General features: G+C 35.2%; 1 protein-coding gene across 4 annotated transcripts in view; it reads right to left on the minus strand.

Annotated features, from left to right (window-relative positions):
- Positions 1-23,450, minus strand: part of ALA2 (aminophospholipid ATPase 2) — a 274,747-nt gene that overhangs the window by 69,179 nt on the left and 182,118 nt on the right. For 2 of the 4 annotated variants that reach the window (XM_089797978.1, XM_089797977.1), the window contains exons 17-18: positions 6,250-6,315; positions 3,975-4,081 (exon numbers count right to left, since the gene is read on the minus strand). In XM_089797978.1, coding sequence (XP_089654104.1) covers positions 3,975-4,081; positions 6,250-6,315 — 173 coding nt within the window. The remainder of the gene's footprint in view (positions 1-3,974; positions 4,082-6,249; positions 6,316-23,450) is intronic. The other 2 variants (XM_089797980.1, XM_089797979.1) reach the window with 1 other exon arrangement.

Below are 23,450 nucleotides of genomic sequence, written 5' to 3' on the forward strand. Positions count from 1 at the left end.
ATTTAATCATATTTTAATTTTATTATTAGTAATCAATAAATCCTATTTCAACAGGGGGAAATTACACTTACTTAGGTGTCACTATATTTACAAAGAAGAACATAAAATAACACCTTTCCTAGGCATCACTATATTCGTGAAGAAACAAATGAAGCATAACTCTTTTTCTTTGCACACACTAATATAAGGTGGCAATACAGAGGCTTGGAGTCAAATTCTCAACTCCTATTCTACTTCTATAAAATAGAGATGAACACCATTTTTTTTCTTTATGATGGTACATAGCTATCTTATTAAATTGAAATCCTCATGTTCTTTGTGTACTAGAGAGGTTATAAGCATTATAATGCTTTGAAAATTCATCTTTATTGATACACATCAAGTTTTATTCTATCTATCAGTTTCACCACATCAAAAATTATCAGATTTATTGTATGATTTTCCTACCATGTCAAGGTATAATTGTAATATATGTTTATGCCACCAATGTGCATGTGTTTATACTGTATAATACCTATAATTTGTAGAAAAAGGAATTTAAAAAATATTTAAAATGGGAACTGAAATTGGACAGAATATTGTGAAGATGATACATATTATTTGAAATTAAAAATTATAGAGTCTAGCACTCTATAACAATGTACTTTTATGCATGTAGACGATGTCCTTCATATTGTAATGCCAAGTAGGATGCTAAGCAACAACCAGTGATGAAACGTCATACACAAAGAAAATGTGTCCTCTGCTTGCAATTATCCCAGTATATTTGTTATCAATATGGCAAGATGTGATATAGTTTCATAATGTCACAATCTCCCTTCCTATCGTCTTAACATGTTTGAGTGCATATTTTATCAGGTTTTGATATTATGGTTAAGTTAGTACTTGTAATTATTTAAATTAGCTCTTATGTGATAGTATTTTACAACAAATGATTTGTTGGATTTAAATTAAATTAAATATAAAAAGTCAAACATGAGATAAATAAACTGTGTAATAATGATATGATTTTTTATATTTTACAAATATTATAAGAGAATCTTGTATTTGGTTTTACGATTAACAGTAACACTCATGTTTCGTTTTATGAAACGTATCTTGTCTTGGTTCATATAATTGCAGTTGTAGCTATGTGTTAGTAATCTTTCTTATGTAAAAAAAATTGTTTGCCTATTTTCCTAGTAGTTGTTTGTCCTCTCAGGTTCCCTAGAGGCATTACATCTGGTATCAGAGCCTGTGTTTCAGCACTAGGTGCTAACTGCGCCCAATAGGCAATTGTTGAGTTTTCTTGTGTTTATGCATTATAATTATTTTGGTTGGCCCTTTCATCTTATGTTTAGGAAGGATGTCGACGAGAGGTAGAGTTCGAGACCAAGGCTGAGGCCTTGGTCAGAGAGAAAAGAGTCAGCATAGCTCTTAGACTATTTCTCACAGTGAAAGTTCACAAGAACAACAACATCAGGATTGTCACAGTGAGGATAGCAGTGCACAACAGGTTAGCAGTCAATTGAATGAGCCAAAAGGAGATCAATTATGTCATTAATTTCAATAGCTTTTCAATCGGCTAGGATAGTCAAGATAGAGACTGGATAGCAGAACCACATCATTCTCATGATGAGGTGATGATAAGATCCCATTGTCCTAGGAGAAGAAATCTTGTTGCAGAAGAGGACACTATAGTAGAGAGAAACATGAGGGACCTTCTCAAATCACACCCTTCCACTTTTGATGGTTCCAGTAGTGGGACTGCAGCAGAGACCTGGCTCATTGATTTGCACTGGGGTTTTTTCATGCATCCATATGGTAGTAACATGAAGGCCAAGTGCGATATCATGCATTTATCGGGATTTTCCTCTATTTGGTGTCAATTAGAAAAACAGAAATTGCAATTGGATATAGCTATTGTTTCTTGGGAGTTATTTGTTGAGAGATTTTGTGCACAGTTTCTTTCTGATCATTGGAAGGAGAAGAGAGGTGATGAATTCAATGATTTGCAACATAACACTTTGGCAGTTGAGCAGTATGACCTTCATTTCTATGAGCTCCAGCCATATGCAAGTCTGTATCTATTTCTTGTCCGGGCTCATATAATAGGTTTTGAAAGGGAAAAAAATCATTTTCCATTTTATGAATTCTATTTCACTGTCCAAGCCAAAAGCAAAAAACTTCCAAGGTATTGCAAAGTTATTTGCAAGGATTTTGGTCAATTTGGACTGGATTTGAAGAGGATTTCCAAGGGAGTTCAAATGCGTCAATTTTCGTCAATTTTGGGAGAAAAATGCTTCAAAAATGAAGAATTCAAAGGCCGTGCAAGAAGGAAAATGTGCTTGGTACAATTGTCACCTTGACCCCACTAGGACTCGCCACCCCCAAACCCCCACTTTTAAATTTAAAAGCACAATCAGAAATTAATGGGGATATCACACGAATTAAGTTGATGTTTTTCATACCCACTTTCTTGAGTTCCCATTGTCCTTGACGTCCCCCCCTCCCCATATCCCCAATGGGTGGTGGAATATTGTTTTATCTTCTAATAGTTGCACCTAGGTTTGTAGAAACTTAATAATGGCAATTTACTAAGTACTCTAAATTTCTTTAGAGTTTTGTGAACAAGATTTAGCACCATTTTTTCCATGATGGAGTTCGAGCCACAACTAGTGCCGATTGAGAAGGCACAAACCACAATGGAATCTCAGGGCTAGACCCTCTGCCTCTCCCCTAGTTTTTACTAGAGCTGGGAAGAGGAAGGCATAAATTTTTGTGATGTTTTATTTACTAATAGTTTACAAAGACAATTGGCTAATTAATTTTACTTCAAACCGTCAAGCTACCAGCCACCAACATTCCATATAAGAATGCCATTTTATACCCAGTTTGCATTTAAATATTCCAAAAATCAACTTGTTTCTTTAGTTTACTTATTTTCTTTCTCATTAGATGCATCTCCTCATTGATTTTGCAAAGAAAATGCATTTCTAATTAGATTTAAGCAATTTTTTAACTTAGCCAAGTTTTTTGCTGAGAAGTTGCCAAGTTATCACCGAAATTTCTTTTGGGCCTTAACAACAAGTTACCAAGAATGAGCTTTTCAGATATGCTTGAAATGATTGTTTAAAACTCAGTTCACTGTCTATACTGAAATTCCTAAAGCAAGATTTGCAAAAGGTTTTTTGTAAGTAGAAGGCCTAGACTATAATGAGACTTTTTCTCTTGTTGCTAAATTGCCTACCATTAAACTAGTATTAGCATTGGCTACAAATACAATTTGACCTATTGTCTAATAGATGTTAAAAAAAAATTGAATGGTAACTTGCATCTAGAAATTTCTATCTCAACCCCAAGATTTATTTATATAAGAAAATGAGAATTTAGTTTGCAAAACAAAGACTTGTGTCATAGGAATTTACTAAAAGGCAAAACGATCAAAACTTATATCATAATAACATTTCTAATCACGTTACTATAATTATTTTAACGTAGATGATCTTATTATTACTTACAGTAAATCTCCCAGTGTTGAAAACACTGTTACCTCAAAAATATCAAATGAGTGATTTAAATTTGCTTCACCAGTTTCTTGGCATGCAAATTTAGCTAGATTCAACAGGTACTTATTTTTCTCAAATGAAGAATGCTTCAATGGGGACTGAATCATCACTGCGATCCAGATGGTATCAACTCTATAACAGAAATCTATACAAAAACAGACAGTTAAATTACCATTCTTAAAAAGCAGTCAATGAAGACATCCAGTAAGAGTACACTTAATACTGCATAGTCTAACACAACTCTCAAAACTTCCTCAATTCTAAGCTGGCATTATAATATTCAATTTATAAAGCTTTGATTATAATATGAAACCATGCAGTAAATGACTATTGTTTATCATAAAAAAAATCAATCGCCACTGATTAATATCTTCAGAAAAATTGTTCATGGGACTGCAAGAGAGTTAAGGAAACTCGGTTACAAACCTTATGTTCACTACTGGTTATTCTCATAGTAAGGAGAACTCGCTCCAGGCTTCTGGATACTTCGTCCAGATTCTTCCCCTGGATAACCAAGAGTTGCCCTTCTGGTTCTGTAAAATCAGCAAAAGTTTCATGTTAACTGCTAATGAACCAATTAAACAAAGTTCAAATTAGAAGATGACAACTAAAAAACAAGTCACAATCATATACCTCAGTATAAAAATTGGTATTCCAATTAAATGTTCTAAAAAATTTCCAATCAACACAAAATCAAAGTAAGCGATTTGCAAATGATGCGCCATACTTAGTATTTATATGCCTGCATTAATGTCTACATGATTCATCCATCTTGAATAAGAAATTGAGAAACCTTGCTGACGTTATTTTCACAGTTTACCACTCTATTCACCTCTATTAGAATATAAATTTGCAATAAGGGCCAATTCAAGAAATCTAACATACACAAGACAAAGTCCTATTATAAGGTTCTGCTTGTAACATAATAACGAAAATCGCCCTAAAATCACTGGAATCGCCGGTTTGGCAATTCGGTTCATGCATGCCAATTGTTTTGGAGCCAGTGAATCAGATCACTGATTTTTTGGCATGAATTGCCAATTCATGCAATTCATGCAAAAAATCACATGAATCAGCTGAGGCTGAGGCTGCAGCCGAGCTTGAGGATGATGATCAGGCTTGAGCTAGAGCCTTGTTATTTCATTTTGTTTACAAATACTAATAGACATACGTTTCATGGATCTTCATCTTAGATTCTTACAGACATTTGTGACTTGATGTCTTTTGGATCTTCATCTTACATACATTCTATGATTTGAATCATTATGATACTATGATTTCTATTTACTATAGCTATAGCCTACGATTTACATTTTACATGTAACATTGATGGATTTATCATTTATGTTTCATGTTTATGTATGTTAACTTTTATTTGATGATGTTATAGTGTTTTTAAGTTATATTAAATAAAGGGTGCATGAAAAAAGTTTTAAATTGTTAAAATCTCAATTTCAACGGTTTTCTAAATTTGCCAATTCATGGCTGATTTGCAATTTGATTTGGCCTTGTCGATTCTAATCCGAGTTACTTTGGTTTGTAATGTTCCCATTTTTAGCAGGTTCCTGCAATTGGCTTGATCAATTCATCATCACGACCCTCATGGGCTAACAGTGGGATTTGACCTATGGCGAGTTTTGGCTTCGTCTTGAGGGACTTACTATTTATAGTAAGTCAACATTTGGTTCCAATGAGCTCACTTAAGTTAAAGGAGTTGAGTGATACTCTCACTTTTTATTTTGGGCTTTTGGTTTGGGCTCCAAGAATCTTGGATGGAGCGCCTATTTATAGTAAGTCACCCCATCCAATTCATTCATCATCTTTCATCATCAGGATCACTCTAGTGTTGTCATATTTCCATTCTAATGCTTTTTCAGTCTTTTTTGCAAGATGGGTTAATTACTATTAATAATTATTATTCATCTAAATATGCTAAGGTTGCTATTTTTGCTGCTTTTGTACTTTAGCTACCTTAGTGTCAAGCTCATTGGAACTGGGTTGGAAAGTTTTAAATATTGGGCACAAGAAACGGGACCTTGTATGGGATAACATTATGATATGGTTGAAAAGGTCATTTTTCAAAGCCAAAAAAAATTAATATATTATATTATATGGCACATTATAAAATGATGTTGTGTTGAGGAAGATTTCCTAAGTGAAGTTGTATTTGGAAAACTGTGCCAATGGGGTATATAAATATGAGCTCATTGTGATAGAAAAAGCATACAATTATGGATTTTTACTTTTCTGAGGTTCTGCTTTAATACCCTTGCTGAGGTATAAGGATCTGATTTCTAGGTAGTGTCTTCACAAGTTTGTTGCTGAAGTATAGCGAAATTGCCATTGCTTCTCTTCTGTGTTTACTGTGTCTGAGAAGTGAAAAATACTGAAGGAGTTCCACTGGGATTTGAAGAGATTTCATCGCTGCAATTCATCATACCACCTCAGATTTAGTTAGAGAAATTACTGTGCATAATTGGGCTGCCGTCTGCCTTCCTGCCACAGCGATTGGTCATCATTCGCATTCCCAGACATTCAAAAAGGGTCTGTGATCTCTTATTTAGGACCTGTGATTAAATTATTGAGGCCTGTGTTAATTGGTTTAAGCGCCTGCAGTCATATTGGAAGCCCGCTTAAATTTTCCTGTGGCCTGCAATTGATTTTATGAGGGCATTAGCAGAAAAGTTTGGAGGTGCGTCACCTGCTGGAGGACGGTCTCCATCTCTTAAAACAGGTTCAACTTCCATTTGAAATTGTGTAATACATGCTGCACCAATTTTAATGAAAAGTATTATTAAGGTTTCCAGTTAGCAAACAGTTGCTTGTAATTTTTCTAGTGAATTTCAGTATTCATAGTACATACATTGTTCAAAAAATTAAAAACCCAATTCATTTCAGTATCCATATTTAAATACTGGAGTCGCAATGGACGAATAAAGGGATTGTAAAAGAGATGACTTATTATCATTACAGCGAGGACCATCATAGGCTTTATCACAATAATATCAGACTCTGCTGGCAAAATGTTTGACAAAATGCCAAACCACTGACTTGTAGAGGAAATTAAACTATCACCTGTGGACGGATATTACACTGTTGGAATTATAAGTTCAATTACACATTCTGTTGGAATTCAAATTACAAATATCCAGAATAACAGTCATGGAAACAAAAAACATTCCATACTATTCTAAATTAATGCAAAGAAAGGATTTCAATATCAGAATCAGGAATTCAGTTCAATATGAAATTCAGCAATTTTTAGCAATTCAAAGCATCGTAGACTTTCACAGCAGAATATGATAGGAAAAATACATTATAAAATAAGGGTGATAATCATTTAGTCAGTAAATCAAATACGAATCAATGTTTCATTCAATTCCATTTCAACTCAAATTCAGAAACTCTATACCCAAACTCATAGCAGACTCTGCTGAGCTTGGCAAATTGAAAATATCATTGAAAATGGTTGATTTTAGGAAAAAACTCATCATATGGCATTGCGTATCAACATAACTTCAAATGCATCTCTTACCCCTGGGACATATCTCAAGTATATTGACACGTATCCCCATACCAGAAACTTATTGGAGACATCCCACTGATATTTCCTTACTTTTTCATTTATTAAAAAAAATCTACATTTTCACGTCCCACTGATATTTCCTTAATTTTTTCATTTTATAAAACCTACATTTAATGAGTTATCTTATTAAAACCAAGAAAAAAGGTCAACATTTCTGAATTTCAATGTGTAATATCAAATATATAGTATGAACTCTTTGACTCTTTGACATTTGTGTTTAAACTTTAAACTCAAAGTCGATGTTAGAATTTATCAGCGTTCTTGTTTTGAAAGGTCAATACATGATATTTTCAGTTTTAATGTAGCTTATTAAAAAAAAATTACATTTCCAACTTACCCCTATAACCTGTTTTTGAGAAATACACTTACTGGTGCCAGTCTACTAGCAACTATGCAAAATATAATTTTGAAACTTGGATTCAACAAGCCATTTTCTAATTTGCACTCAAATTTTAAGCCAGAACAAAGAGCAGACACAGAAAAAATTAGAAATTTAAAAAAAACCATTGAAAACAGTGAATCTCATGGGAAAAACTAATTAAATTGCCATCTCATATCAGAATGAATTCATATACACACAAAAAAGTATTCAGTTTGATCTACCATACACATGGACGACAAAATAAACAAAAAATGCTACAAGCTTCACACTTGAACTCTTATAAAAAAGAAAAAATTACTCTGTTATCTCCTTAATTTTTTCTTGTACACTAATAATGGATTTAGAAATCCATGAATGAAGTTTTAAATAAAACAAAGAAAAAATAAACTAAGGTTGAGCAAAGCTACTCCCCCAAATGTTAGATCCATGTTAGACCGTGCACCTCTTTTAATAGGTTTGAGCCTCTTCCTCACTTATTATTACAAGCTCTACCTTACAATCAGCCCAATTGACCTATGCATAATCTGTAATAACCCCTTTTAATGCAACCTTGAAAGATAAATAATAAATAAGGTCGTGAAAGTATATAATTAAATTATTATATATTATCCCTCAAAGTAAATCATAGGGCTGTCATTTGATTAATTTAATGAGTATTGAAGTGGCCTAATGGTGAGTTAAGTGAAAGTTTATTAAGTCATTATATCATTAGTATTATTTTCCTAAGTTCAAGTCAAATTAAAAGAGGGAAAATAAAAAGACAAAAGAAAGGAAAATAAAGAGACAAGCAGAGGGAAGGCCAATAGTCTCTGCAGTTCGTTATAAAAGACAAATAAGAGGCTCATTCTGATTATGCTTGGTTTATTAATTTCTTTTGGAAGAGCATTGAGAACTTCTTAATCCTTTATAAAAGACAAATAAGAGGCTCGTTCTGATTATGTGAAATGTCCCTTTACTGATTTTATATGATATTTCACACCTCTAATCAAATCTTTAAAATCAAACAACTAATATCACAAAGATCCACCAAATTTCTCAAGAAACCCCAAATCGGGTATGCCAGAAATAGTGCCAAAAGCTTCACAGCTTCACCTATTATTAATAAATCTGAAAGTGGACATTTTTACAGAAATTTGAGCAACATAACAGCCTATAAAATGACATTTCCAGATCTGTATAACATGCACACAATAGCTCCCAAACGGAGGACAAAAACAATGCTCATCGGGCTCCCGAAAATAGCACAAAATAGCTCAGAATCACCACAAAAACTTAATAATCTATCACAGAAGTATAATCATATCCAAATACATATTTTCAGCTCTATTTTAACATTTAAAAGTCCGATATACAGCAGCAACCCAAACTGATATGAAATACTCAACCGGAAACACCAAACTCTTACAAAAAATACACCCGAAAACTCACAAATCTGCAATGTTCAGCACAAAGGCAAACTCTGCATGAGCATGCACATGGAATGGCTTCAAAATCCTATCCTTAGCCTTCCTAGAAACCTACAAACTTCCGTTCTTGGGTCTCCCTAGAAACCTGCAAACTCCCGTTCTTAGGTCTCCTTCTCCACAGGTTTGGCAGCCTCTGAAGAATAACAAAGAAATGAGCAAAAATCAAGTTTTGGAATGAGCCCAGAATGCCTCCAAACCCCTTAAAAGAGGGCATAACCCTAACTCACGTCCAAGAGGGGTTAATAAAATATATTTTAATAATAATTTTTATTTATTAGTCCATTAGCTTCCAAAGATTATCCCCTCTTTCCAAAACTTCACCTTTTTGGGCCTGCCTGCCTTAGCAAAGATTATTATTTTTAATTATTTGAAAAGGGGACATGACAAGTCCTCCCCTCCCAAACATTGCTTGTCCTCAAGCAATGGCTGAACAATAAACCAATCAATCCACCTAGATTCCAATTGTAGTCATGAACTATACTACTGCCAAATAACATAGGCTCCTGCAATACCCTCTGCAATATGACCAAGAGGAATCCATAATCAAATTGACAATAACAGCTCAACCAAACTCCAAAATCACCACTACCACAATCAGAAACCCACGAGACACAAACTCTTAGAACATTAGAACCCAAGTAAACGGCACAAATCAAACTGCCAACACAGTAAATACCATCAACGTACAATATGGAATGTACAACCCAACTCTGCAACAATGGTGAACGCTCTCAAATGAAACTATACCAAGTATGGAGAATCCACACACTGTACCACTCCTGCAGTCAACACAACTCTGTAGATCATCGGCCACTATCTCATAACCATAACTCCCATGCACTCTTGATGGTGAAAAGCCATCACAAGATAAACAGCAAGAAATGGAACCCAAACCAAATTTTCCTACCATCAACTCCTCAACACAAGGATCAAATGCTAACTGATGTACATACCCTGCAATATAATGTTGATTAAAAAAACCAACCTCAGTCAACAGCTCACCATGAACAAGTGATACAACCCACTGTAACTGATCACTAGCTAAGTCAGGAGATGTCATAGCCAAAGGAGTAGAATCAATAACAACACCCACTAAAGCATCACTCCCAAACTCCTGCTCTAAGTCACATATTATCAAGCTGTCAACTACAGAACCTATCACCATGTCATGCCCATCACAACTCTCATCTTGAGGCATCAAACTATCCCATAACTGATGATAAGCACTAGGAACCAAAGTACATCTCTGTATCATCATCTCATCAACATGGTCATCAAAGGTAGATTGATGAGCATACCTCACAGTGTAATGCCGATAGAATGCACCAATCTCAGTCAGTGGCTCAGACTGCAATCCAGATGTAACTAACTGCAATCGATCACTAACCAAGTTGGAACTGACTACTACCTCTGAAGACATTGCCAAAGGAGTAGTATTACTAGAAGGAACCATGCCAACTGTCAGCTCACCAACATCACACATAGTCTTTGATACATCTCTAGTCTTCGTGCCATTAGTACTAGAGGTCACCACCATGTCAGGCATACCACAATAATCTGTTGCAGCACCCAACTCAACTAAACCTGACTCTAGTGGGGATGAACTTGATATACCAATGTTAGTATCAAGGATGGATGCATCCCCATCTCCACTATCTTTGACAATCTCGACCATGGACATCCTCGGATCATCAGACACCATCGCTTGTGACTGTACAGAATCTGGTAAAGATTGTAGTTGCTCTAACTCCATGGTCACCTTAGCCAAATGAAATTGTGACAACTTGAAAGCCAACTGTGTACTCTCAAGAATCTCAGAAGTCACCTCAAGCTACTGAGTAAGCTCACTCATCTCATCTTCCTTGGCCAACAATGCATCGTATGCTATACTGCCCCACTCCATAAGATAATCTCTATCAGCTACCAGCTGCATATAATCCTGTCTCAAAATCTGGATAGCCTCCCATAAAGAGTGGAACTCTGTCAAGGAAAGATAACTGCCTCCCTGCTCATCACTAGTAAGAGAACCCCATCCATAAACTAATAACAACTGACGAGCAGCGTCGAAATGCTGGCAAGTGATAGCAATGTCTCGGTCACTAACTCTCAACTGATTAGACACATGATGGCACTGGCTTGACTGTCTCCTACAAACCTCCTCTGATGCACTGTTTAAAGGAGTATCCTCAAAGTTACTAGTCTCTAGAGTATTACCATCCATATCCTGTGAATCAACTCTAAAGCTCATATCAACATACGGAGTATCAAAAACTATAGCACTACTATCCAATTCCTCTGTACCCAAGGAAACTAAGTCTTCAAAACTGCCCACTGCATCCTCCTAGATGTCATCAATGCCAATATGATCCTGGGACTCATCTATACACACTGCCAAATATGAAAGATCATCAACACATTCCAGTAAGTATGGTCGATTGGATATATGAACAAAGCCCAACACCGGTGTATAAAAGCTAATACCAACATCGGATAAGCTCCTGGCACAAGAAAAAACAACACTGTGCAATCTGCTAATCAAATCCATGATAGCACCCAAACAATCACTACTACCAAAAAGTGTTAAAGATTTACAGTCAACTGAATCCCAAATGCCAATATAACAATCTCAAGTCCATATCTGTAAACTAGAATCAGCTGGTAACTCAAGCAAAATCCTCACTTGAGTAATATGACCAATACCAACTAACTCCACATACCTGTCATGATGAGATAATGTAGTCACAATATTGTCTTCACTCACCTTCAGCTGGCGGGATAAATCATGTGAAGTACTACTAGCCTCAACCTCATGTGACAAAGCATCTAACTGTGCCTGGTACTCTCTCTCAGAAAAGTCATGAATGCTCAATGTCTGGTCATCTCCACAAGGTATCTCACCATCATGCACAACAACATCCTCATAATCATCATCCTTGAGGTCAAATCTATCTATCACTCTTTGACTAAAATCATCAAATGTAGTTACTTGATCATGACCTTGAGTAGTCATTCCATGATACCACCAATCATAGGCTGCATCTTCCAAGTGTAGACTTGCAATTTGAACAGCATCATTTTCTTTCATGGGGTTAAGTGTGAAGAAGGTCTGTAATTTTTGTAGCCATGCTCTAGCTGAAATTTTATTTGTTCCATCAAAAAAAGGTGCTATCAACTTGCTTATTTTATTTTTGAGTTCTCTTCCACTTATGTCATGCTCCCTTCTATACTCTTTCTTGGGCATCAAAGTGTTCATCATATCCACATATTCTCTAAAAGGAACCGAACTACAAAAGTCATCATTTAAGCCATTGTAAGTAGCTCTTAATGTAATCAAGTTACCTGTAACCTCTTCTATAGGATTAATGGCTAGATTTGGTACTGGTGGCTCATCTGCATGCAAGAAAATTGTTTTGGTTGATTTAGATGGTGTGGATTTCAGATTTCTTGGCTCCTCTGAAGTGCTCCTTTTCTCATTAATAGATGCAACTCCTTGTAGTTTTTCTGTCAATATTCGCAAAGCCTCTCTAGTTTCTGCCAAACTATCCACTGTTTGCTTCTGAGTATTTTTGGATGTCTTGGAAGAATTTCTTTGCCATCTCATCTGGATCAGCCATACTTTTCCCTTCCTTGGATTTTGTACTTTTACTTTCAACTAGAGGTTTAATCAAAAAAAAATTATTCTTTTCTCGCAGCAAATATCTCTTTTCTCTTTCACTTAGTTGCATGCAACCATAAATTTTGACATGCAGCTGATTAGAAGCAACATTCAACCACCAAATTCACCAAGAACTAACATGCAAATGATTAGAAGTAGAATGCAATCATAAATTTTGACATCCAGCTGATTGGAAGCAACATGCAACCATAAATTATGACATGCAAGATTTGGGTAGTTATCAAAACTGACATGCAAGATCTGGGTAATTGTCAAAACTGACATGCAAGATCTGGGTAGTTGTCAAAACTGACATGCAAGATCTGGGTAGTTGTCAAAACTGACATGCAAACTTCTACAAACCCTCAGGCTGGCAAGCTCATGGCTCTGATACTACTGAAATGTCCCTTTACTGATTTTATATGATATTTCACACCTCTAATCAGATCTTTAAAATCAAACAACTAATATCACAAAGATCCACCAAATTTCTCAAGAAACCCCAAATCGGGTATGTCAGAAATAGTGTCAATAGCTTCATAGCTTCACCTATTATTAATAAATCTGAAAGTGGACATTTTTACAGAAATTTGAGCAGCATAACAGCCTATAAAATGACATTTCCAGATCTGTATAACATGCACACAATAGCTCCCAAACGGAGGACAAAAACAATGCTCATCGGGCTCCCGAAAATAGCACAAAATAGCCCAGAATCACCACAAAAACTTAATAATCTATCACAGAAGTATAATCATATCCAAATACATATTTTCAGCTCTATTTTAACATTTAAAAGTCTGATATACAGCAGCAACCCAAACTGATATGAAATACTCAACCGGAAACACCAAACTCTTACAAAAAATACACCTGAAAATTCACAAATCTGCACTGTTCAGCACAAAGGCAAACTCTGCATGAGCATGCACATGGAGTGGCTTCAAAATCCCATCCTTAGCCTTCCTAGAAACTTGCAAACTCCCGTTCTTGGGTCTCCCTGGAAACCTGCAAACTCCCCTTCTTGGGTCTCCTTCTCCACAGGTTTGGCAGCCTCTAAAGAATAACAAAGAAATGAGCAAAAATCAAGTTCTGGAATGAGCCCAGAATGCCTCCAAACCCCTTAAAAGAGGGCATAACCCTAACTCACGTCCAAGAGGGGTTAATAAAATATATTTTAATAATAATTTTTATTTATTAGTCCATTAGCTTTCAAAGATTATCCCCTTTTTCCAAAACTTCACCTTTTTGGGCCTGCCTGCCTTAGCAAAAATTATTATTTTTAATTATTTGAAAAGGGGACATGACATTATGCTTGGCTTATTAATTTCTTTTGGAAGAGCATTGAGAGCTTCTTGATCAAGTTTCAGCTTCCATAGAACAGAAACCCTTAGCATTCTTTGCTGGATTGGACATAAACCCAGTTCATCAGCAGAGTACATTTATTTCAAGATTCACCAATGTGCTTCATTTTCAGATTTCAGAGGTTTCAGCAGAAGATCTCACAAAATGGTTTTACAGCTAACTGTTTCCAAATTCGAAGTCTCATCCAAAAATATATGTACAGAATAAGATGGTTTAATGAAATCATAATTCTTATTTGACAAATCTTCTATTGTTGACTTGGGATATAATATAATCTAATTTCTATTCAAATAGTCTATTCCCAGGTTTATATGTTGATATTATCATATTTTCATGATGCCCTCTTTAGAAAAAATGTTGTTTCTGTGGGAAGCTTTGCAGATGTCTTTTAAATCTTGGCTACGATATGGACTCAAGTTCATGATTAAAATCATCCAAGATCGTGTAATATTAAGCCAATATACTAAAGTTGTGGACTAATAAAGTTCTCATTGTTGGGAATTATCTCATCTTAGCAACTACGAGGAAATATTTTAATCCAATAAAGGTTTTGAAATATTTTTTGCCTCAAAAGTTTTCTTTAATAATTGGCATTAATGATATAATTTCTGACCGCCAAGGTTTTTTTAATGGGGAGTTGGGTATCCATAATATAGCCGGACTTAATTGTTTGAGCGAATCATTCAGCTGTATGACTGAGATGGAGTGTGAAATATTTAAAAAACTTCATACCTGTAAGTTAAAAGATTGAAATGGGCCATCTTTTCTCTATGCATGAGGCCTGGCACCAATCCATGAATTTGCAAAAGCTCCATTTAAGCATGAGGAAACATTGAAAAGATGCATTGATCCCTTTCTTATTATGCTGGCCACCATTCACCATTCCGTTGCTGTACTGGTGTTTATACATATTAAGGGAAAATCTCTTCCTTAGTGAATTGACTTTGCTGGAGGTGTTTAGCCGGACTTGTATTTGGTCTTTGAAACAGTATTTAGCTCATTTATGGCTACACATTTATTAATAATGGGATTATTTGGTGTGCCACATTCAAAGTTCCTAGGCTTACACTCAGCAAGGCTGACCCGACTTGGGCCTCGAGACTTGGCACAACTCGACAAAGTGAAAAAAAACACCCAAAAAATTTAGAGATTTTAAAGGATTCAAAACTTGTTTCATGCACCGTTTCTTAAAAAGCATAAAGACACAATAACATCATCAAACAAAAGCTAATATGATCACATACATAAATATACATTAATCACATTAGTACAAATGCACCCTTTATTAACAATCATAAAGACACAATAACATCATCAACAGAAGCTAATTTGATCACATACATAAATATGCATAAATCACATTAGTACAAATTCAAACTGTAGCTGAAGGAAATAGCAAACTTAGATATATAAAATTATAAATGTTGGCAAATGTATATAGAACATGGAACATGACATCCATGACATGAAATGTTCCAAATATATATGAAAACTAAAACAAGTTTATGGTTCAGCCTTAGAGGATCCGGCATCCCTCCTACAAAAACATCTTAGGTAGGTCCTGGATAAATGAATGGCCATAGTTTGTGACTATGAAATGCCACTCTGACCAACATCAGTTGTGCTTGTGTTTGTGTCTGATGGAGCTCTATCCTTGACCTTTTCCATGGTCACAGCCTCAGCCTCTCTATCTGCCTAGTCAATCCACTCAAGGTCCTCATCAGTAAAGACAAGATTGGTAGACTCAGTGACCCACTCAGATTCTAGATCAATATTCTCTAGTGTGATTGAGATAGTCATTGTCCATAATCTGTCACATTATAAGATTAAGGTAATAATGAACAAATAATAGATCACTAAAGCTCTCCACAAATAGTTTATTACGCCTTTTTGAGTGAATGTGCTTAAACATGCTTCAATTGTGCTCACAACATGAAGTGCAGCATGGCTGGCTCATTATGCAAACGATGATTCTTTGAAGGTTTGGTGTTTTAGCACCAAACACTAGCCACCATCTATTTGAAATAATAAAAGGAAATAAATCGTTCTCATTTCCAATTTTAAGACTAACTTATAAAATCAAACTATGCACTCAAAAGGTAAACCTTGTTGCAATTCTATTGGAGCAACTTTGCACATTTGGCTACCATACAACTCCTCTTGTGCACTATCAAATGCCTCTATCTTGTGCAATTCTGATATTAGTAACACTACTAAACATATGCTCTACCACATAATAGAGCCCAATAAGAACCTCTTAATGCATCTTTAAAGCAGCATAGAAGGTATGCCAGATTGAGCTAATAAGCATATGCATGGATGGACTTGTGAAGCTGAAGGTATAATCTCCTATCAATTATTGTCTATAATAGATGAAATGGGTTACACCCATTACATTTGGGAAATCAAGCTAGACAGGGTAATCTCTCTTGCTTGTAAACTAGATTCAAAAGGTAAAAACCTATGCTCCACGGGGACGCGTCCCCTGCCTCTGTACCCTAGTACCCGTACCGGGTACGAAACGAGGACGCAGGTACGGATTTTGGCCGTACCCTGCGACGTCCTTTTTTTGAAGAATTCAGAAACGTCCCCGAAACGGCCAATTTTTTTGGGCAGGAAACTTGGGGACGGCCAGTAGTATCGGGGACAGTTTTGCCGTCCCCTATCCGTCCCCGAAACTGCTGGCCGTCCCCTTTTTTCCAGTCAATCTGGTAAAGGCAAACCATCCCCAAAAAAACATTTTTTCCTAATTTTTGTTGTTCGTGTGGCCCCTAGTCATCTTAAAGACATAATAACAATATGCAACCCATATTTGGTCCATTAAAACACTAACTCTTCTACTCATTTTTTGATTTAACATACTTGCTAAGAGGAAAGAAAAAAACATAAGAGCAGTAGCAGCAATGAGCAAAGATTGTGTTTAGTGAGGCAAGACTGCGTTCGGTATTTACTATTTACCAACTATTTTAGTTGGACTTCTCTTTATTTCATTCTGATTTCAGCATGATACTTGAAGCCTTTAGGCATTTTAATTTTTGCTATATATGTATGTGATATTGTTATAATGGAAGCACTTAGTATTTGCCATTTGATAATATTCCATGCATTTATCTTCTAAAATGTCTATGGTGAATGGTTTATCAATGTTATGATATACATATTTGAATTTTGTCTCTATATTAAAAAAAATCCCCTATGTTTTTAATCGCCGTCCCCTGATGTCCCGTCCCCTAAATTTTGGCTTCGAACCGTACCCGTACCGGAAACACGTCCCCGTCCCCTAAAACGTCCCCGTCCCGGAAACTCCGTGGAACATAGGTAAAAACACAAAACCACAACATTACAAGTATGATTGACCTCCTTTTATTGATTACCCAAATGTGAGATAAATGTATATGAGATATATATGAATCAAATCTAGAAAAGGAAGAGCTAATAATAGTGATAGAATTGAATGCACCTTGAAGATGAGTAAAGATCCCAAATTCCTAATTTACTAATAATCAAAAGCTTGAAATGACCTAACATTTGTTATGAAACCCCCGGAACAAATTTGAACTAGGTTGGTCTCTATTTTCTTGTTTGTGATGGTCAACCTAGAGAGTAGGGGTGGACCTCAATCTCAATCCCAAGTAGATGACAACCTTGACCTCTACTTAAGCCTAAAACTAGCACAAAAATTTGTAATTATGTAATCTAGCCTCCCAGATCTGTAATAGAACTGGTACTGAAAATCCCAAGGTCAAGGATGACCTCAACCTCAACCCTATATGATGGAACTCAAAATGAAATATGGATTTGGAAAGTGCTCCAAAAGGGTAATCCGATCTATGCTCAAAGTATTTTCCAAATCCTCCAAATCTGAAAAATATGTGGATGGCTATATAGGAGTTTGCTTTAGTCAGCCCCTCATTTTAGTGATTTCCACTTCCACGAACAGTCGCTAAAAGAAAGGTAGTGTGTTATGTGCTTGTGAATCTAGAATGTGAGTCTAGAATGCAAGGAGCTATGAAAATGTTATGTAAAATGCCAAATCTAATCATAGAGAGTGAAACCCTAGCATGTAAATGCAATCAATATGGTACAGCAGCACATAGGCATCAAATGCCTACAAGAGATCCTAAGGGATATTTTGATGTTTGATGTTCATTCATATGTTTGATAATGTCATTCTATGCAATGGAATCCAATTGTAGAGAAATTTGTAATAAAAAATGTAGTGTTGTCCAAATTGTCCTAATTAAGGTCCTAACTGATTCAATGGGTCAAGGTAAAAACACAAATTTCTGTCACCTTTTATGACCTCTAGCCCTGTTTTGGTCAAATCTCATTTCTCTATCAGAACTCAACTTTTTTCAGAAACTATAAATACCCTATGTGATTTTTGAGTCAAACTCATTGACCCATGTTTCATGAGTAGTGATTCAACATGAATCCATCTCTCATGAGAATAAATGGAACACTTAGCACTCATTGGATCTAGGTGATGCTCATAGGATGAAGCACTGGGACTTCTCGGGAGGTCACCCATCCCAGTACTACTCCAGCCTGAGCGCGCTTAACTACGGAGTTTCCTCCATGGTTAAACCCAAAGCTTGCAAACCCCATTTGCAAGCTTTGGGTTTAACCATGGAGGAAACTCCGTAGTTAAGCGCGCTCAGGCTGGATTAGTACTGGGATGGGTGACCTCCCGAGAAGTCCCGATGCTTCACCCCTGTGAGCATCACCTAGATCCAATGAGTGCTAAGTGTAGACACCTAAATTTGATTACACCGCTTTAGTAATCTTATTTAGCTATCTCTAAAGGCATCATTAATTAAATTCCTATTTAATTAATCCTTTGCCATCCCCTAGCTGATTAAATTCAATTAATCATCTATAGTCCTAATTGATAAATCAAATAACCTATTATTTATCAATTAAATCCTATTCTCCTATCTAATTCCAAATCCCAAATTTATTAAAATCACTTTAATAAATAAAACCATCAAATCTAATAGCCCCTAACTTATCCCTAATCCTCCATTTAGCCTAATCCACCCCATCCACCCATACTAACCTAGCTTAGCCACTAACTCACCCACCCTCATGAATGCCATCCACTTGCACATCTCTAACATCCTTAATCTAATCCTAACCCAAGCCTAATCCCCCCCTAACCTTGTCACATTCCCTAAGTAAGCTTAAGACTTCCCTAATCCAAGCAAAGTCAACAATCTCAACTCCCTCCAAAATATCCCAACCATAAGCCTTCAATGCTCTTACAAAGCCATAAATGGCTCTTACATCCTCACTCATGACTCTTACATCCTCAACCACCCTCATCAAGCCTTTGACCAACCCTTATCCTATCCTCTCTCATTCATCCTCCTTGTGACAAGTGTCACCTCCCTATTGGTGCTAAACAAGCACAATCCATGTGCTCCCCTTTAAGTGCATCCTAGCCGTCCTTAAGCTTTCATCTCTCCTTGAATCTTAGCCCTCCATCCCTCAAGCCCTTAGCCTATAAATTGAACCCTCTCCCTTCACTAAAATCATCCACCTTCCATGCAAAGTTATAATGCTATTTTGAGAGCTCATAAACTACCAAAATACCATTATAATGGCAAAATCACTTCATAACTCCATTGTTGAAACCTTGTTTCACTCACTCCATCCATCCATTTGAAGTTTGAAGCATAACTTGTGAGCATACATTCCTACAATCAAAGACAAATCCATTGCATCATTGTGTTATACCATTTGGAGCTTACCATTCTTGGTTTGCCTCCATTTTTGGTGATAACAAATCGGTCCTATCATAAGTGTTTACTTGTTTTTAGTATTGAGAATGCTTTTTATACATTAGTGTTCATGTTACTCTACTAATCTAGGTGATACACTAAGTGTTCCATTTATTCTCATGAGAGATGGATTCATATTCAATCACTACTCATGAAACATGGGTCAATGAGTTTGACTCAAAAATCACACAGTTAAATCCTGATTGCAATATCACAATTTGACTTGCTGTGGAAATTATCTCCTACTTATCAACTATAAATACCCTTTTCTAGATCTCAAAGTCAATATCATAATTCTACAAATTTCATAGTGTTTTGATTAGTTATAATAGGTTATAATTTCAAAATATCATAAGTAGGTATTTTAACATTTCATAAAAATGGTCCCTCAAAATAGGAAAAAAAAATTTTAATTTATATTTAAAATTTAAATTACATATTCTTAGAGAGAGGCCTCTTCAAGAATTAGATTTAATAGGGAAGTTTTGACGGAAGAAAAAAACTGTTGGTTTCCAATAAGGTCAACTTCAAGTACTTATAACAAAAAAAATATATATCAAAACCCAATATTTCTTTTTTTGTTCCCTAGATATTCATGTCATCTATAACATTTTCAAATCAAAGCAAAAAATGATGATTTGCATATACTTGTTTGACGGGAACTACACCCTATACTTTTCGGAGTTAAAAAAAAGGACTTCAAAATTTAAAAAAATGAATAAATTCTTACTCAAAAAATTATAGGCATAAAATTCATCCAATTTCACACATTTCATCAGTTTACATCATCTTCAAATTCTAAACACAAATACCAATTTTTATTTCATTAAAGTTGAACAATTTGCGTTCTGAGATCCTTTTTTTTTTATAAAAGGTGACACAGGTTTGTGCTTTTACCTGTCAAAAGCTGTAAAATGATCCTTGAAAAGATAGTAATCATGTAGAAGGTTGTGAAATAGTCATTTGGATGTCTTTATGTTTGTCTAAAATCATATAAGTTGTCAAGAAGATCAAAGTTGCAAAATTGCATTAAAAGTTGTAAAAGGAAGTCTAATGGTCATGGGTGGTGATGGAGCCCAAATTATTTCCAAAAATTTATGGCCTCCATTTAAGAAATAATATTAAATTGAGGGAATTATTGTCGAAGACGTTAGAGTCATGCAGTCAAGATTATTGAAGGATGCACAAAAGAGCAACATGCCCTATTGTTGACAGAGAGCAACTGCTGATTGAAGAAACTATGTTTATCATCAAAGAAATAATGGTGTGACACATACATTTGCAGTATATAAAGCTGCGACTCGTATAAACTCAATGGTATGAAACAATGAAGATTTACAACATCAGTATCAAGTGAAACACGAGGTAAAATGAACAGCAAACATAAAAGAGGAACTTCATATATTGCCGTTTGATCATTATGAAGATTATGTATTTAGGCCCTGTTAATTCTTGCAATGGAATGAATTTGGAGATGGAGTCAAACTTTCATGTTGCTGAAAAGACAGAGAAATTTCTTATGAGAGAGACCTTTGAATATTCATCCACTAAAAATGTTGCTCGAATAAGGTATTACTGTTTCACATAATAATTCACTACTTATGGCAGAGCATATGCTTATTACGGGTTAAAGGAAAAAGCTTGTTTGAAGGTTTTATTCACAGATAATGAATGGAAGATTATTTCATACTGGATGTTGAACAGTTAGAAAAATAAGGAAAGAACATGATGAATATGTATAATTGATGATAAAAAAGCAAATTGATATTATTACAGCAAGCCTTGACTGTTCTGTGGAGTTTCCGGCTTACACATACAACATATGAACATCACCTAGCATTTTATGGATAGTTCCCTATACTAATATGGAATGCACCAAGATGAAAGCATTTTTTAAAGCAACTACAATAGAGATAGAAAGCGAACGAGCATATGTGCCTCTAAAAATTGGAGAAGATGATTTCATTCTGAATCGGGTCAAATAGTTGATGCACCATGTTTTGGCAAATCGAAACTTAAAAGAGTGAAATTAATAATTTAAAAATACAAAACGAGGAGGCCCGTATGCAGCATTTGATGTTCAAATTGGTTCGTTAACAAATTTTGAATCATATGCGTATGAATCCATCCGGAAGAGCCAATCATGCAACACACAAAAATGCAAATATATTCAAAATTCCACAAAGGGCACAATAACTGAGAATCAGTCAAATACGGGAGCAATTGATTCAGAATATTTTATCTACCAGTCAACATGACCGTGGATTCCGCGTAAGAAGTGATGCCATGAGTTTAATCAAACCTGAATGTGCCGGAAATATTATTATAAATTTGAAACTATGGTGATTTAAGTAATTTAAGTAATTCAAGGCCTTCCGACTATGTTAAGAAAGAAGTTATAAAATATGCAATTATTTAAGGAGAAAAGTTATTTAGTTTTAAAGAAATATTATTTATTTTTAGAGAGATATGACTCTTCAGTGTGAAAAGTCATAACTTCAAATGAAGAAAGATATAAATATGTGAAAAGCTGGAGAAGGAAAAAGACATATTCGGAGGAACATTCATATTCTGAAGAAGTATTTATGTTATTTTGTATGGAGGGATAAGGAGCTTAATATGACTTTATAATGTAAATTCAATTATTTTATTCTAATAATAAAATAAAATGTTCTTTGTTTATTATTAAAGGTGTGGAGATTTAAACTACAAATGAATTGTTCTTTGTCATTAATTTTTGAAATTTTGTATACAATTTAAATATCAGATAAGTGGGCATAGTCATTTAGCATTTAAATTCGATCATCACAAATAGTGTGAAATATTTAATTGTTTCCATATCTATGTCCAATTTGTCTCCCAGAGGAGTTAAATTTCAATCTAGACTAATTTAAAATTACATAAATATTTGATCTGTCGCATCTTGATTATTTAATTGGTGGCAATATAAGTGCATAAGAACTTTATGAAGTTGTACGTGAAAATTCACTGAAGTTGACTCTATTGCCCGGATGAGCAGAGACACGGATCTTTATTATTAAAGTCAGAAAATCTATATATATTCCTTCTACAAGCATCAAATCCATTATTTACAAATATTATACAAAACATCCAACCATTATTCAGTTTCATTTTGATCGAGTTCAAGGACTTTGCCAACCGGAGGACTCCCAAAGCTTAAATTCGCTTTAGAAAAGCTCTAAACCAAGTGATCAGGTTTGAGGATAAGGTCTACCCGCCTAGGTGTAGCAAAGCCTGAAGTGCAGGGGAATCGAGAAGTATTCTTGTTCATTGGCCAGAACTGATTGAGAAGTCCTATCGGAGAAGTGGTAGGCTCTTGGATTTCCAATCTGCGGTTTTGGGAACCAACAGGTGGTAGTTGTAAGGTCCAAACTGACCAACAAATTGTAAAACTTATTGTAGAGTCAAACTAACCATGAATGGAAGTAAAGTCAACAATTAAGATCTTTTGGGGCACTTTATACTTGTTGTTTTGATTGGTTTTCTTAGTTCTTTTGCTGTCTACAAGCCTTGTATGGCCAGTACAACTTGGAAACAATGTATTATTAACATCGTAGAGTAGAAGAATGAATAAGCTTTCCATTGCTTTTGGTTTAAGTTACTTTCATGCATATTTGGGAAAGCTGTGAGCATTTTATGGATTG

Source organism: Cupressus sempervirens, chromosome 8 (assembly GCF_028749045.1).
Source record: "Cupressus sempervirens isolate cs-2001-9-10 chromosome 8, ASM2874904v1, whole genome shotgun sequence".
NCBI lineage: Eukaryota > Viridiplantae > Streptophyta > Pinopsida > Cupressales > Cupressaceae > Cupressus > Cupressus sempervirens.